At 41.9% G+C, this 16855-nt stretch overlaps 1 protein-coding gene across 4 annotated transcripts in view; it reads left to right on the plus strand.

The window, feature by feature from the left end:
• Positions 1-16855, plus strand: part of Adamts16 (ADAM metallopeptidase with thrombospondin type 1 motif, 16) — a 130054-nt gene that overhangs the window by 86100 nt on the left and 27099 nt on the right. For all 4 annotated transcript variants that reach the window (NM_001372015.2, XM_039110074.2, XM_039110071.2 and 1 more), the window contains 1 exon segment: positions 4708-4846. In NM_001372015.2, coding sequence (NP_001358944.1) covers positions 4708-4846 — 139 coding nt within the window.

Raw genomic sequence — 16855 nt, forward strand, 5'->3', positions numbered from 1 at the left:
CAAATAGTGATATTTTGACCTCTTCTTTTCCGATCTGTATCCCTTTGATCTCCTTTTGTTGTCTGATTGCTCTGGCTAGAACTTCAAGAACTATATTGAATAAGTAGGGAGAGAGTGGGCAGCCTCGTCTAGTCCCTGATTTTAGTGGGATTGCTTCAAGTTTCTCTCCATTTAGTTTAATGTTAGCAAATGGTTTGCTGTATATGGCTTTTACTATGTTTAGGTATGGGCCTTGAATTCCTATTCTTTCCAGGACTTTTATCATGAAGGGGTGTTGAATTTTGTCAAATGCTTTCTCGGCATCTAATGAAATGATCATGTGGTTCTGTTCTTTCAGTTTGTTTATATAATGGATCACGTTGATGGTTTTCCGTATATTAAACCATCCCTGCATGCCTGGGATGAAGCCTACTTGATCATGGTGGATGATTGTTTTGATGTGCTCTTGAATTCGGTTTGCCAGAATTTTATTGAGTATTTTTGCGTCGATATTCATAAGGGAAATTGGTCTGAAGTTCTCTTTCTTTGTTGTGTCTTTGTGTGGTTTAGGTATAAGAGTAATTGTGGCTTCGTAGAAGGAATTCGGTAGGGCTCCATCTGTTTCAATTTTGTGGAATAGTTTGGATAATATTGGTATGAGGTCTTCTATGAAGGTTTGATAGAATTCTGCACTAAACCCGTCTGGACCTGGGCTCTTTTTGGTTGGGAGACCTTTAATGACTGCTTCTATTTCCTTAGGAGTTATGGGGTTGTTTAACTGGTTTATCTGTTCCTGATTTAACTTCGATACCTGGTATCTGTCTAGGAAATTGTCCATTTCCTGAAGATTTTCAAATTTTGTTGAATGTAGGTTTTTATAGTAAGATCTGATGATTTTTTGAATTTCCTCTGAATCTGTAGTTATGTCTCCCTTTTCATTTCTGATTTTGTTAATTTGGACGCACTCTCTGTGTCCTCTCGTTAGTCTGGCTAAGGGTTTATCTATCTTGTGGATTTTCTCAAAGAACCAACTTTTGGTTCTGTTGATTCTTTCTATGGTCCTTTTTGTTTCTACTTGGTTGATTTCAGCTCTGAGTTTGATTATTTCCTGCCTTCTACTCCTCCTGGGTGTATTTGCTTCTTTTTGTTCTAGAGCTTTTAGGTGTGCTGTCAAGCTGCTGACATATGCTCTTTCCTGTTTCTTTCTGCAGGCACTCAGCGCTATGAGTTTTCCTCTTAGCACAGCTTTCATTGTGTCCCATAAGTTTGGGTATGTTGTATCTTCATTTTCATTAAATTCTAAAAAGTTTTTAATTTCTTTCTTTATTTCTTCCTTGACCAGGTTATCATTGAGTAGAGCATTGTTCAATTTCCATGTATATGTGGGCATTCTTCCCTTATTGTTATTGAAGACCAGTTTTAGGCCGTGGTGGTCCGATAGCACGCATGGGATTATTTCTATCTTTCTGTACCTGTTGAGGCCCGTTTTTTGACCAATTATATGGTCAATTTTGGAGAAAGTACCATGAGGAGCTGAGAAGAAGGTATATCCTTTTGCTTTAGGATAGAATGTTCTATAAATATCCGTTAAGTCCATTTGGCTCATGACTTCTCTTAGTCTGTCGACATCACTGTTTAATTTCTGTTTCCATGATCTGTCCATTGATGAGAGTGGTGTGTTGAACTCTCCCACTATTATTGTGTGAGGTGCAATGTGTGTTTTGAGCTTTAGTAAGGTTTCTTTTACGTATGTAGGTGCCCTTGTATTTGGGGCATAGATATTTAGGATTGAGAGTTCATCTTGGTGGATTTTTCCTTTGATGAATATGAAGTGTCCTTCCTTATCTTTTTTGATGACTTTTAGTTGGAAATTGATTTTATTTGATATTAGAATGGCTACTCCAGCTTGCTTCTTCTGACCATTTGCTTGGAAAGTTGTTTTCCAGCCTTTCACTCTGAGGTAGTGTCTGTCTTTGTCTCTGAGGTGTGTTTCCTGTAGGCAGCAGAATGCAGGGTCCTCGTTGCGTATCCAGTTTGTTAATCTATGTTTTTTTATTGGGGAGTTGAGGCCATTGATATTGAGAGATATTAAGGAATAGTGATTATTGTTTCCCTTTATATTCATATTTGGATATGAGGTTATGTTTGTGTGCTTTCATTCTCTTTGTTTTGTTGCCAAGACGATTAGTTTCTTGCTTCTTCTAGGGTATAGCTTGCCTCCTTATGTTGGGCTTTACCATTTATTATCCTTTGTAGTGCTGGATTTGTAGAAAGATATTGTGTAAATTTGGTTTTGTCATGGAATATCTTGGTTTCTCCATCTATGTTAATTGAGAGTTTTGCTGGATACAGTAACCTGGGCTGGCATTTGTGTTCTCTTAGGGTCTGTATGACATCAGCCCAGGATCTTCTGGCCTTCATAGTTTCTGGCGAGAAGTCTGGTGTGATTCTGATAGGTCTCCCTTTATATGTTACTTGACCTTTTTCCCTTACTGCTTTTAATATTCTTTCTTTATTTTGTGCGTTTGGTGTTTTGACAATTATGTGACGGGAGGTGTTTCTTTTCTGGTCCAATCTATTTGGAGTTCTGTAGGCTTCTTGTATGCCTATGGGTATCTCTTTTTTTAGGTTAGGGAAGTTTTCTTCTATGATTTTGTTGAAGATATTTACTGGTCCTTTGAGCTGGGAGTCTTCACTCTCTTCTATACCTATTATCCTTAGGTTTGATCTTCTCATTGAGTCCTGGATTTCCTGTATGTTTTGGACCAGTAGCTTTTTCTGCTTTACATTATCTTTGACAGTTGAGTCAATGATTTCTATGGAATCTTCTGCTCCTGAGATTCTCTCTTCCATCTCTTGTATTCTGTTGGTGAAGCTTGTATCTACAGCTCCTTGTCTCTTCTTTTGGTTTTCTATATCCAAGGTTGTTTCCATGTGTTCTTTCTTGATTGCTTCTATTTCCATTTTTAATTCCTTCAACTGTTTGATTGTGTTTTCCTGGAATTCTTTCAGGGATTTTTGCGATTCCTCTCTGTAGGCTTCTACTTGTTTATTAATGTTTTCCTGTGTTTCCCTAAGTGTGTTCATGTCTTTCTTGAAGTCCTCCAGCATCATGATCAAATATGATTTTGAAACTAGATCTTGCTTTTCTGGTGTGTTTGGATATTCCATGTTTGTTTTGGTGGGAGAATTGGGCTCCGATGATGGCATGTAGTCTTGGTTTCTGTTGCTTGGGTTCCTGCGCTTGCCTCTCACCATCAGATTATCTCTAGTGTTACTTTGTTCTGCTATTTCTGACAGTGGCTAGACTGTCCTATAAGCCTGTGCGTCAGGAGTGCTGTAGACCTGTTTTCCTCTCTTTCAGTCAGTTATGGGGACAGAGTGTTCTGCTTTCGGGCGTGTAGTTTTTCCTCTCTACAGGTCTTCAGATGTTCCTGTGGGCCTGTGTCTTGAGTTCACCAGGCAGCTTTCTTGCAGCAGAAAATTTGGTCTTACCTGTGGTCCCGAGGCTCAAGTTCGCTCGTGGGGTGCTGCCCAGGGGCTCTCTGCGGCGGCAGCAACCAGGAAGACCTGTGCCGCCTCTTCCGGGAGCTTCAGTGCACCAGGGTTCCAGATGGTCTTTGGCTTTTTCCTCTGGCGTCTGAGATGTGTGTGCAGGGAGCAGTCTCTTCTGGTTTCCCAGGCTTGTCTGCCTCTCTGAAGGTTTAGCTCTCCCTCCCACGGGATTTGGGTGCAGAGAACTGTTTATCCGGTCTGTTTCCTTCAGGTTCCGGTGGTGTCTCAGGCAGGTGTCCTGCCGCTCCTGGGCCCTCCCCCAGGGGAGCCCAGAGGCCTTATACAGTTTCCTCTTGGGCCAGGGAAGTGGGCAGGGGTGAGCAGTGTTGGTGGTCTCTTCCGCTCTGCAGCCTCAGGAGTGCCCACCTGACCAGGCGGTTGGGTCTCTCTCTCACCGGGTCTGGGCAACAGATCTTTTTTTTATTAATATGTCACTACCTTCTGTATCTTTTCCAATTTTGGCTTTGTGTCAGTTTATCAGGGAGTATAGCCATCCCTCTCTGTTTTCAGCTTTACTTCCACATCTTCACTTTCAGTATGGGTGCGTCTTGGCCAGTAAGTAGCAGGCGTTCCTTAAAATCCCCAATCTATTTTACTTTTTAGCTCAGGCAGCTGTCCTGCCTCTTCTAACTGGACAGCTGAAGATTCACTATGAAGAGGGATTGATCGTTGAGTCCTGTAATTTCATTGGCTCTTTCCTTGGTAGGCTCATGCTTTCCTTTTCTTTCTCCTTTGTTCATATTGGGTTTGTCTGGTGTACTGTGTGCGACATTCCTGTTTCCTCATTTTGGATTTCTTTCCACATGAAACGTATCCCTTCCTGTGTTCTTGTGACAGATTTTGCCTCTCTTCCTTGTCTATATGTAAATTTCCTCTATCATCTACTAAGCGCTGCAAATGGCCATGTCGAGCTTCGGCTGGTTCTTGTCTTGAAATGACTTCAGTTCTTCATAGGTTTTTATGGTATTTATTTACTCATTCATTCGTGTGTATTCTTCCCAGTTTCAGAGGGAAAAAATGTGTCTAAAATGTATCTGATGCACATTTTCGAAAATAGTGTTTTGTCAACATGGTTAGTTTTGTAAGGTATTATTTTATATCATTTAAAGCCAAGTAGTTATCAGTTTGTCATTGATTTTACTGATTTTATGTTTCCTCTTTCTTCTTTTGTAGCTTTTGTTCCAAGGCAGGAACCCTGGAGTGGCCTGGGAATTCTCAGTGCCCAGGTCAGGGTCTAAAAGGACTCCACCTCCCCAGCCCAGCTACTCATGGGCTATCCTGCGCTCTGAGTGCTCTGTCTCCTGTGGAGGAGGTAAGTCACGTCTTATGCTGCTCCAGAGGTGCTGTGTAGGTCCTGAGTGAAATCAGATCATGAGTAACAAGATATAGAAGCACACATCAAAAATGTATTGATAGCAGGATTTTTAATCCATGCTTATTAATGAGATAAAGTATAAGATAATTTGTCATCACCTTGTAGACTCTGATACACCAAGAAACGTCATGATGTTATAAAGATTATAATGACCATGATAAAAACATCATTGAAGAAAATCATAATAGATAACACAGACTTACTGCTTTAATATCACAGAAATTTAAATATCCTCTTCCTCCTCTTCTCCCCCTCCTCCTCTTTCCCCCCTCCTCCTCTTCTCCCTCCTTCTCCTCTTCTCCCTTCTTATCTTCCTCTACCCTTCCTCCTCCCCCTCCTCTCCTGGGGGATACCCCAGGAGCACCTATGCTCATTGCAGCCAAGGTAAAAACCACATACCACTGTCATTCATATGCATTTAGTATGGTCTTATATACCATATCCCGTTGAAACCATCAACTGGGGTTCAGAGTAGGAATCTCGACTCAGATTCAGAGGTGACTTGGAAACATTTGAGACTCCTTCAAGTTGAAGATTTGGTGACGATAAATTCCAGTCATTCTCAGCACCTTAGAGATTTTGATACTGTTGTCTCTTTTTATAGCAACCAAGGGTTTGGGGAATGAGCCAAGATCACCTAGCAGATAACGTATCTTGAACTCGTCTGCTGGGTACCTTTCACATGGTCTTCCTACTCCAGCAGATTTCAGATGGATGCACTTTTTTAAAATTTAATTTAATTTTATTACTCACTTTATATACCACTCACTGCCACCACTCCTGCTTACCCCGTCCCATAATCATTCCCCCAGGCCCCAGCCCTTTCTCCTCTGAGTGGGTAGGAGCCCTCCTGGGTATCTCTCCACCCTGGCACTTCAAGTTTCTGTAACGCTTCCTTTCCCACTAAGGCCAGACAAGGCTATCCAACTCAAAGAACATATTCCACGTGCAGGAAGCAGCTTTAGAGATAGCCTCTGTTCTAGTTGTTTGAAGACAAAGCTCTACATAAGATATATATGTGTGGGATGGCCTAAGTCCAACTAGGTTCCCTGGTTGGTGGTTCAGACTCTGAGAGCCCCCAAGGGTCCAGGTTAGTTGACTCTGTTGGTCTTCCTGTGGAGTTCCTATTCCCTTGGGGCCAACAATCCTCCCTCCTATTTCTTCTTAAGAGTCCCCAAGCTCCATTCACTGTTTGACTGTATCTGTCTGAGTCAAGTGCTGGGTGATGCCTCTTAGAGGACAACATGCTCCTGTCTGCAAGCATAACATAGTATCATTAATAGTGTTAGGGATTGGGACACACTTACTTTTTAAGTTGTATTTATTTATGTGTGGTGTGTGTGTGTGTGTGTGTGTGTGTGTGTGTGTGTGTGTGTGCAGTGTTCATGTATACATGTCACCATACATGTGAAAGGCAGAAGACAACTTGGAGTCAGTTTTTTTCTCTCTCTCCCCCCCTCATTAATGTCTTTGTTCAATTTACATTCTAATTGCAGCCCCCTTCCTTCTCCGCCTAGTCCCACACTTATACCCCCCCCATTCTTCCCTCCCTTTTCTGTACCCATCTACCCTGTTACATCAAGTCAAATGGGAGAGGATGCACTTAGTCAGCTCTCTTTTTCCATCAAATAGGTCGAAGAGATAGAACTCAGGTCCTCTGTCCTTGATAGCAAGTGTCTTTACCCTCTGAGCATTTTGAGAACTAGCCAACTAGGAGGAAGCTTCCAGCCCAGTTTCAGCTTGGTTTATCTAGGTCCGTGACCAAAGATGTGATGCAATGGCATATTGTCTCCAGAATGGAATTCTTAGGAATGCTAAGTCAGGAAAACTGGTTAATACGCTCATGCTGCTGGACCTTTCTAAATCACAAAGCCATGTAGGATTGTTTAAATTAGATGTTACCTGAAAATAGCTCCTTTGCCCGGTATATAATGAATATTAGAGAATGAACACCTAATACCAGCATCATTTCGCAGTTCTATTTCTTGACAAATGATCAACCTCCCAGGAATCTGATAATAGCTCTTGAATGCTGCCATCCTGTCTTAATGACTTTGCACAGTTTATCACCTAGAGGAAAATTTAGATTCCTATATTCTGTGCTTTCAAGATTATGGCTTGTATAGACTTTTTATTATGCTGGATTTTTTAACAACTAACCATCATCTTCTTAGCTGGCTGCAGTGCTAAACTGGGAGAGGACATTTGGAAATATCTTCATCTTCATAAGTTCTTCCTGGTGTCAAGAGGAGGTTTCCTCCTTCTGGGTTTTTAACCAGCCATTTTATCTTCTGTGATGGGGACTCCACAGGGAAATGATATCTTGCAGCCTTGAGCAACCACTGCCCTCCACCTTCCTTTCTGGCTACTTTGTTTACTTCTTAATCTCCATTCTTTATTTATGACACAACCAGACTTTACTTCAATTTTCCTGCTCAACCAGGCCTTGAATTGACACTCATTCAGCCCCTGGGATTTGGCAGTGGAAGCCAAGAATCTTGCGGGGATCCAACTGATCTAGTGTTGTCTGCTCCCGGAAAGGAGGCTTAAATTTAGTGCTGAGCTCTAGTCTGCTGTCTACCTCATGAAAGCATCAGATTTTCTTCGTTTTTTTAATAAAACATAATTTTCAAATATATTTTCTATGATTCAGTTGGTTCAATGTGTCTCAATCAACTAATCATGACCTTCTGTTCCGTATTGAAATATTTGCAAAGCAGGGCCCATGGCAATGGTCTAAGCTCTCCAATGCACTGTGGGCATTTCTAGGGATGAGGCTTTTCTTTCAGACAAGCACATTCACCTAATTCGTGACTTAGGTTTCCCCGACAAGCTTTAAGACTGCTTTTATAAACCTCCTGTATATGGCCCTCATACTCTCTTCTGGGATAATAGATCTGGAGCTTATACTTCAATTAATTGAGAAATTAGTTTTGGAAAATTGAAGAGACGCCACTAGCAATCTTGCCCTTATTTAGTAATAAAATAATTCAAATAATTCATTCACTTGTTCATGAATTCCTCCCCTCAGCAAATGCTAAAACTAAGATCTGATACTCAAACTTCTTAAAGCTGGCCAGGCAAGTGTTTAGAGCGCCAGGAGGCCATGGATTAATTCCTTCTGGATTGGCAGTGAAATCTCAATGGAATTTCATAAAAGCAGATTGGTGGTTTTTTAGCTGGTAGCCAATAGCAGTGCAGTACACCAGGACAACTACACCAAGGAAGTGGGTGTTTCTATGAACCCACTGATTTTTGTAGATGTATGAGTCCCAGGGTTGTGCTCTGGGCCTATGAAAGTGCTGCTTTTATGCATTTTTAAAAGATTTTTTAAGTGTGTGTGTGTGTGTGTGTGTGTGTGTGTGCATGCAGGTTCGTGCCCATGGGTTCAAGCATGCACACAGAGCCTGAGGAAGCCAGGAGAGAGTATAGAATCCCCATGACACGAAGTTACACAGATGCCTTTATGGGGTAAACAGCAATGATTGTGAACTACTCAACATGAATGTTGGGAAATGAACTCAGATTCTCTGCTAGAGCAGCATGCCCTGTTAGCTAATCCCTCTGGCCCTGGTTTTGTACACTCAGTTTGGAGAGAGACTTTGTCCATGTTTGAATGGAAGATTGTAACCCTGTTCTACACAGTGGTCAACTCAAGCTCCCAGACACCTCAAGGCTGTGACCCAGTGTGACATCAAGAGTATGTGTCCTACAAAGCAGTGTTACAGAGATAGCTCCTGGGAAGCAGTAGCATCCTACTGCTTTAATTGTCAATATTTTTGCATCTTTGGATTCTGGAATCATCTTGATTCCAATTACACCCTCTTACCTTTGCTTCATGTGCTACCGCATTTGGAGGTTCAGAGTGAGTTCTCTCTCTTGAACTTCACCAGAAGAGCAAAGCAAAAGAGATGAACTGGAAACAATTCTGGATCCCAGTCACCTTTGAGTGGATCCACTACAAATAATTCTGCTCCCTTGGCCAAGAGTGATAAATTCAAAATAAGTTTTCATTCTCAATCTTTTCTTCCTACCTCCTAAAGGAAGGAAAATAAGTGAAAGAGAAATAAAAATGGTGTGTGTTCTGGAGAGGGAAAACACTTTCTTTAGTAGAGCTGAGTTGGATCCACCTGACACAGATTTCTTCAAGGATGACCAAAATTCAGGGTGGAACAAAGAATCCCCCCTTATCAAGGAGCAGCCATCCTTCCTCCCACACCTTCTCCACCAGGACCCTGGGAGCAGGATCCTGACCTTATCCTGGCATAGCCAGCTCTTCTCTACACCTTACTGGGAATATGCTCATGGACATAGGACTTCATATGTGTACATTTGGAATCTGAGGACAATCAGTTTCTATGTGAATGCTGTCTTTATACCTCATTTTAATGTGGATTTATTCCCCCAAACACATGTAAGAGTTTAGTTTTAGTTTTCAAGGTGTCTTAGTTAGGGTTTCCATTGCTGTAAAAAGACACCATGACCAAGGCAGTTCTTATCAAGGACGATACTTAATTAGGGCTGGTTTACAGATTCAGCAGTTCACTCCATTATCATCAAGGAAGGAACCATGGCAGCATCCAAGCAGACATGGTTCTGGAGGAGTCGAAAGTTCTACATCTTTTTAAGAAGGAAACAAGGACAAGACAGGCTTCCAGACAGCTAGGAGAAGGGTCTCAAAGCCAACCCCCACAGTAACACACCTACTTCAACCAAGTCACATCTCCTAATAGTGCCAATCCATGGACCAAGCACATTCAAACCACCACATCCCACTCACTGGTTCCCACAAGCTTTTTGAAATACATGAATCTGTAGGGGTCAGAGCATTATACAAAATACACTTAGTCCAACGTCAAAAGTCCCTATAGTCTAGAGCAGTCTCAACAAATGTTAACAGTCCAAATTTCAAAGTCTTTTCTGAGATTCATCCAATCACTTAACTGTAATCCCCTATAAAATCAAAATCAAAAGGCAGATCACGTATTAATGCCACAGGATATATATTACCATTCCAAAATGTGATGTTGAGGAAATACTGGACCAAAGCAAGAATAAAAACTATCTGGACAAACTCCAAACTCTGCATCTCCATATCTGATGCAAAGTGCTCTTCAGATCTCCAACTCATTTCATCTTAGTTGACTGCAACAAACTTCTTACTCCTTGGCTTGTTCCACTCCCTGATAGCAGCTTTCCTCAGCAGGCTCTGGCACCTAAAAGTTTTGCTGGTAGCCTTTCTCCAGTTATTCCACAGAGGGACCCACAGTCTTTTACAAAGTTAACTGTACACTGGGGAAAGGAAATAACCAAACTTTCTGGGGTCTATTGGATACTGGTTCTGAATTGACCCTGTTTCTGGGAGATCCCAAGAAACATTGTGGTCCTCCAGTTAAAGTAGGGGCTTATGAAAGCCAAGTGATTAATGAAGTTTCACCTGACTCATAGTAGGTCCAGTAGTCCCCAAACTCATCCTGTGGTTATTTCCCCCAGTTCCAGAATGTATAATTGGGATAGATATATTTAGAAGTTGTTAGAGTTTTCACGTTGGTTCCCTGACCTGTGGAATGAGGGCTATAATGTTTGAAAGGCTAAACGGAAGGCTTTAGCGTTGCCTCTGCCAAAGAAAATAGTGAATCAAAAGTATTGTATTCCTGGAGGAATTGCAAAAACTACTGCCACCATTAAGGGCTTGAAAGATGGGGGGGGTGGTGGTTCCTACAACATCTCCCTTTAACTCTCCTATTTGGCCAGTACAGAAGACAGATGAATTATGGAGAATAGCAGTTGAATATCAAGAACAAAATCAGGTAGTAACTCCAGTTGCAGCTACGGTATCAGATGTAGTTTTCTTACTTGAGCAAAATAACACATCTCCTGGTACCTGGTATATAGCTATTGATCTACCAAATGCCTTTTTCTCAGTATCTATTGATAGGGACCCCCAGAAGCAATTTGCTTTCAGTTATCAAGACAAGCAAGCAGTATACCTTTACAGTTTTGCATCAAGGATATATTAACTCTCTGGCCCTGAGTCTTAACTTAGTAAGAAGGGATCTTGATCATCTGTCTCTTCCACAAAACATCACATTGTTGCATTGTATCAATGCCATTATGCTGACTGGACCAAGTGAGCAGGAGGAAGCAACCACTTTGGATGCTTTGTGACACATATGCGTATCGGAGGATGGGAAATAAATCCAACCAAATTTCAAGGATCATCTCCCTCAGTGAAATCTTTAGGAGACCAGTGGTGTGGGGCATGCAGAGATATTCCCTCTGGGTGAAAGATAACTTATTGGGCCTGGTCCCTCCCACTACTAAGAAAGCAGCACAAAGCCTAGTGGGTCTGTTTGGATTCTGGAGACAGCACATTGCTCACTTGCGTGTGTTTCTCAGGCCCATTTACCGAGTGACTCAGAAAGCTGCTAGCTCTGTGTGGGGCCTGGAACAGGAGAAGGCTCTTCATCAGGTCCAGGCTGCTGTGCAGGCTGCTCTACCACTTGGACCATATGATCCAGCAGCCCCGAAGGTCCTTGAGGCATCAGTGTCAGATAGAGATACTGTTTGGGGCCTCTGGCAGGAATCTGTAGGTGAATCAGAAAAGAGTCCTATGGGATTTTGGAGCAGACAGCATTCTCCTTTTTGAAAAAAGAAATGGCTCTTGACCTGCTATTGAGCCATAGTGGAAAATGAACATTTCAGAATGAGACACCAAGTTACCATGCAACCTGAACTGCTGAGTGTTATTGGATCCATCAAGTCATAAAGAAGCACGTTCACAGCAGCAGTCAATTATAGAATGGAAGTAATATATATGAAATCAGGGGTGAGCAGGCCCTGACGGCACAGACAAGTTATATAAAGAAGTTGCCCAAATGTCTATGGTTTCTACTCCTGTTACTTCTGCCAATCATGTACCTGTAGCCTCATGGGGTATTCCCTATGATCTATTGACTGAAGAAAAGAAGAATGAGACCTGGTTTACTGATGGTTCTGCATGTTACATAGACACCACCCAGAGGTGGACAACTTCAGCATTACAACTCCTTTCTGGGACAACCTTGACAGATATTGGTGAAGAGAAATCTTCACAGTGGGCAAAATTCAGGTAATACACATGGTATTACAGTTTGTTTGAAAGATGAAATGGCCAATTGTTCACTGACTCATGGACTGCAGCCAAGGGATTGGCTGGATGGTCAGACATTTGAAAAGATCACATTGGAAAATCAATGAGAAAGACATCTAGGGAAACTAGATCTCTCTAAATGGGCAAAGGATGTGAAGACAGTATGCAAATGCTCATTAAAAGGTGACTTCAACTGAGGTTCAATAATCAAGATGACCCATTCTGTGGACAGTCAGCCTCTCTCTCCAATGGGCACATGAACAAAGTGGCCACAGTGACAGAGATGGGGCTTATGCTTCAGCTCAACAACATGGACTTCCACCTACCAAGGCTGACCTGGCTATAGCTGCTGCTGCTGAATGCTAGATCTGCTACAAGCTTCACTGAGCTTCAGATATGGCACCATTCTTCAAGGTGACCAGCCAGCAACCTGGTGGCAGCTTGACTACATTGGACCACTTCCTCTGTGGAAAGGACAACATTTTGTTCTTACTGGAGTAAATCTTTATTCTGGTTAAGAATTTGCCTTTTGTGCATGGAATGCTTCTTCTAAAACCACCACACAGCGTTCAATGTTAATGCAACTAACAGAATAGAAAATTACTTTCACTACAGTTTAGTAGAGGGAACTTTGGGAAGAGATTATATAAAGCTACTCTGAGGACCCTTCTGCAGGGGTTACCTGCATGAGCAATTCCTGAAGATGGGAAGGGTGAAGAGGGAAACACTGGAAGCACAGAAACTCAGAGGGCAGGGATGCTAAGGATGCTTACAGCACCAATGCTGAGGCGAGGAAAAGGATGCACATCCTGGACTCTGATGGCTGATGTGTAGCTGCAAAGATGAGAACCTAATTGTTTGGTAAGACTAGGAAGAGACAGAACTCATCTGATGATGAGCCTTTTATGGTAGAAGAGAGATAAAGGGAGCTAGAAGGAGATATATGCTATAGCAGATATATGGGTACTTTAAAAGGCTTCTTCACCCACAGGACAATAAACTGTGTAAAGTTTTGGGCTTCAGCTATTAGCCATCTGTCCACAATCCTCCAGCTTTCCCTTGCTTCAAGACAGCAAGAAAATGTTCACTTCCGTGAGGGACAAGATGTATGTGTTGTAATTATTTAGTAAAGGAGACAATGGTCCCTGGCGAAGCAGGCAACACTTTCCACTGTGATTCTGCAATGAGAGTTCTCTCCATACATGCTGTATTCATGCATGTTCCCAGTGCATTTTGTGCACACTCAGATATTTCTGGCATCTCTGGTGTTCAAGAGTCACCACAGAAAAACAGTCACCCTGAAAGAAACCGATTCCAAAAGAAAAGCAGTAAGTATTCTGAACACAGAAGCTACGAATGGCCAGAAGAACACATCCCAGGGGCACTGAGGAGGAAGTCACAGCAGAAGCTTGGAACATGTGTTGAAGAGAATTAGTGGGAATGAAATCCTCTAGGACTTGAGACTGGGGACTAGGGACCATGAACAACACCACCCACACATTTAATAGGACTCTTCTGTAGGAAAAGAATTTCTGTTAACAGAATTCCCAATCCTACTGACATTTATAGGCTGAAGTCAACATTTAAATAGTGCACGGATGCAAACAGGAGACCAGGCCATCAGAACAGCTGCAATGGGCTCCCTCTTGTTCCCATTGCACCATCCGCAGCCTCTGCACACGGGATAAATAACTTTTACCCAGCATAGAGAGGGTTATGCCACCAGCACCCACCAGCTGCAAGCCCTTTCTCCTTGACCTTCATCGAGCCATTCAAACTCAGGAACATGATTGTCCCCTTGTAAGTCTAACTCTGCAGGGAAGACTTTTGGCCAGATCCCTCCTGTCATGGTACCCCTTTTCTATCAATATTACCTTCTGTTCTTCTTTGACATGAACTCAATCTTAAAACGGACTCCTTCCTTCTTCCTGTTTCTTCCACGTTTTGCCTTTATGACTCTTTCCATGTAAGTCATCTCCCTATTCCTGTGCTCAACCATTGACCTCAGCTTATCTTGCAGCCCTCATGGTTTCTCTCTTCTAGCTTCATCTTTGAAAATCTCCAGGCAGAACCTACCAAAGTGCCTAAGTCTTTCTTAGCTCAGCTTTCTTGATCCTATGGCACTGAGTGGTTCACCATTCATTCCTCTCATATCTGTAAGACATCCTCGGCTCCACAATGTAGAACTGTATCCACAGACATGGCTTGTCTCCATACCTTCATCACTCTATATATATAAATAGAAAGGTGTTTTATAAAAGAGACTAGTCTCTGAGTCACCCTGGTTCTCCAAGACCTTGGAAGATACACAACATTGTAGAAGCCTTTGGTAATAAGGAATATAAGCAGCTCATACAAGCGTGCAATGACCAGTGCATTCTCACTGTGGCAGGGAAATACACCATCTTTCTCTTCTTGAACTCCAACAATAGTAACCCAACCTAATGTGCAGACTGCTTCAGACACTTTGGGGTGGACCTCATCTGTCCAGGGAGCACAGAGCTTTCTCAGACTAAAGGGCATTGACTAAGGAATTAAGAGAAGGGATGCCCTGGTCTGATTTGGAGGAGTGGAAAGCAATCTACTGGGTAAAGCAATCTCCCAGGTAAGGACAGAAGTCAGAGTGATGGAGAACAGCATTCAAGACACAGAACATTTCAGGAAGACAGACTGGAGCACAAGAGAACACCACAAATCAGCAGCGCAGTATCACCCAACTGTGGGAAGTCTGCTGTGGAAAGGAAATTTACTTGCAGAATAATAGCCGCCAATGCCCAACAGAGCCAAATAAGGACCCAACTGGTTAGGCCATGACCATAACCATCTCAGGGATATGTCTCAGAATGCATGTGACAACTCACAGAACCCTTTCACTCATACCATGTTCACTCAAAGTGGGGTTTTCTTCCACAGTGCTTCTCAACATGAGGTCCACCAGTGGTCTCCATTGCTCCTCTCAATCCTGCCCACACCTATAATACCACTCTCATGATGTGGCACTGGGTGGGTCCTGTGACCATTGGAGGGGCTTAGGCTCCTCTCTAGCTCTCATCTCTCTGTACAACAGGATTTGACTCATCAGCAGAGCTGATGCTTGGGCATCTGAACTATATATATTATGATACCCACTCTGCTTAGAGAAGTGCATATGCCACCCCAGGGCCATGCTATATTTCTCAATCTAGAGCACATGGAGGTGAACCCTTAGAGGATAGTCAGTCAACCTTCTGTGATTCCCAGAAAAGAACATGGAGTCACATGAACAAACTCACCAGAATGCTTAGATTGGTCATATATATAGTGTTATATATAATATATCATATATCTATATTATATTATTTATTTATATCCTATATAAATGTATGGTGTGTATAATATATAATATAATTAACTTGTATTTCCATTTGGGGATTGAGGGTCACCTTCAGTGCATACCAGTTCAATCTATGTGCAATCCTTGAAAGCATTGTGTATAATGACATCTTACTTTCATCATGATTAAAGCTCGAGATTTAATATATTTATGTTAAGTATTCTTTGACTTTTACACAGTACTTTATATTTATTTATATTTATATTTATCAAAGGCGCATTTGTAAATTAACCACCCTCATCAGAAATCCTTAAAATCAAGTCCTTTCAAACTTCTCACTTGAGGAATCCCACAGAGGACAGATTTAATTTATATTTTATATAGAATCACTTCAGTCCACTGCTGAATAATTGCACAAATGTCAATGGCCATTGGGGAAGGCTACCCCCTACAGAAGTATCATAAAATGGGGGCTAGGTCTCTGATCTATGGGCTTGCAGAGGATCTTGGTTTTGAATTCAGGAGAATCATTCATTCTCTAGCTTCTTGAGAAAACTGACTCTAAGAAGAGTGACATTTCTGCCGATGGCCTCACTGCTCCAGACCAAGCAGCATAAAATTGGCAAGCCTGGTTCTCATGTGTACTTAGAGACTTTTTATTCCTTTGAAAGTGCTCAGCTCACTGTGAAAGGAAGCATTAGCAGTTGCTGGACTGCTTTGCCTCCTGGACACCATCTGGTCGATTTTCTCGTGAAAAGCTCTAACCACCTATGAGTCACAGGGTTGGAGTTGAGAGGGACATTGTAAGTTGTCAAGCTGTGTCCTACCAAGATTGCCAGAGAGACATAAGGTTGAAAGGGCATGTACTGAGAAGTCAGTCTGAGTCCTACTAAGGGAGGCTGCGGGGTGGAGAAGAGATGGTCTTCATGAGCAATACGATGCCTTTACCATCTTATCAAACACAATTATTCATCTTTCTTTATATGTTTGTGTTTGTCTTATATTGAAACTAATGTATTCTCTTACTTTCCTTTTTGTTAAAAAGAATTTAATTATCTTTCTACGTATGCGTCTCGTAAAAGCCTATTTTATGTTATGATTATATATAGTCATATATAAATATATTAATAAAATTTACTCTTTCAACCATTTTTGAGAGTACAGTTTGATGCCACAAAACATTTACCTTGCCATACAATTATTACCACCTTGCCTCACCAGGACGTTTTTATCCCACTCCACCCCTAGATCTCTGTGTTCATTAAGCATCAAGCCCCCATTCTCTCTCCTTTCTGCCCTAGTCACCACTCTGAATTCTGTCTCTGTGTTTGGCTATTCCGGATATCTGCTGTACATCCTATGTTGTCAATTGAAACATTAAGCATTTTACAAGATGCTCACAAAGCCTTAGATAGGATATGTACGGAGACTAAGAAGCAAACCAACTTTCAATGGTGACCTCTTGCTACAATCCCTAAGCTGTAAGTGAAAAAGTTAGGTG

Source organism: Rattus norvegicus, chromosome 1, assembly GCF_036323735.1.
Source record: "Rattus norvegicus strain BN/NHsdMcwi chromosome 1, GRCr8, whole genome shotgun sequence".
Lineage (NCBI taxonomy): Eukaryota > Metazoa > Chordata > Mammalia > Rodentia > Muridae > Rattus > Rattus norvegicus.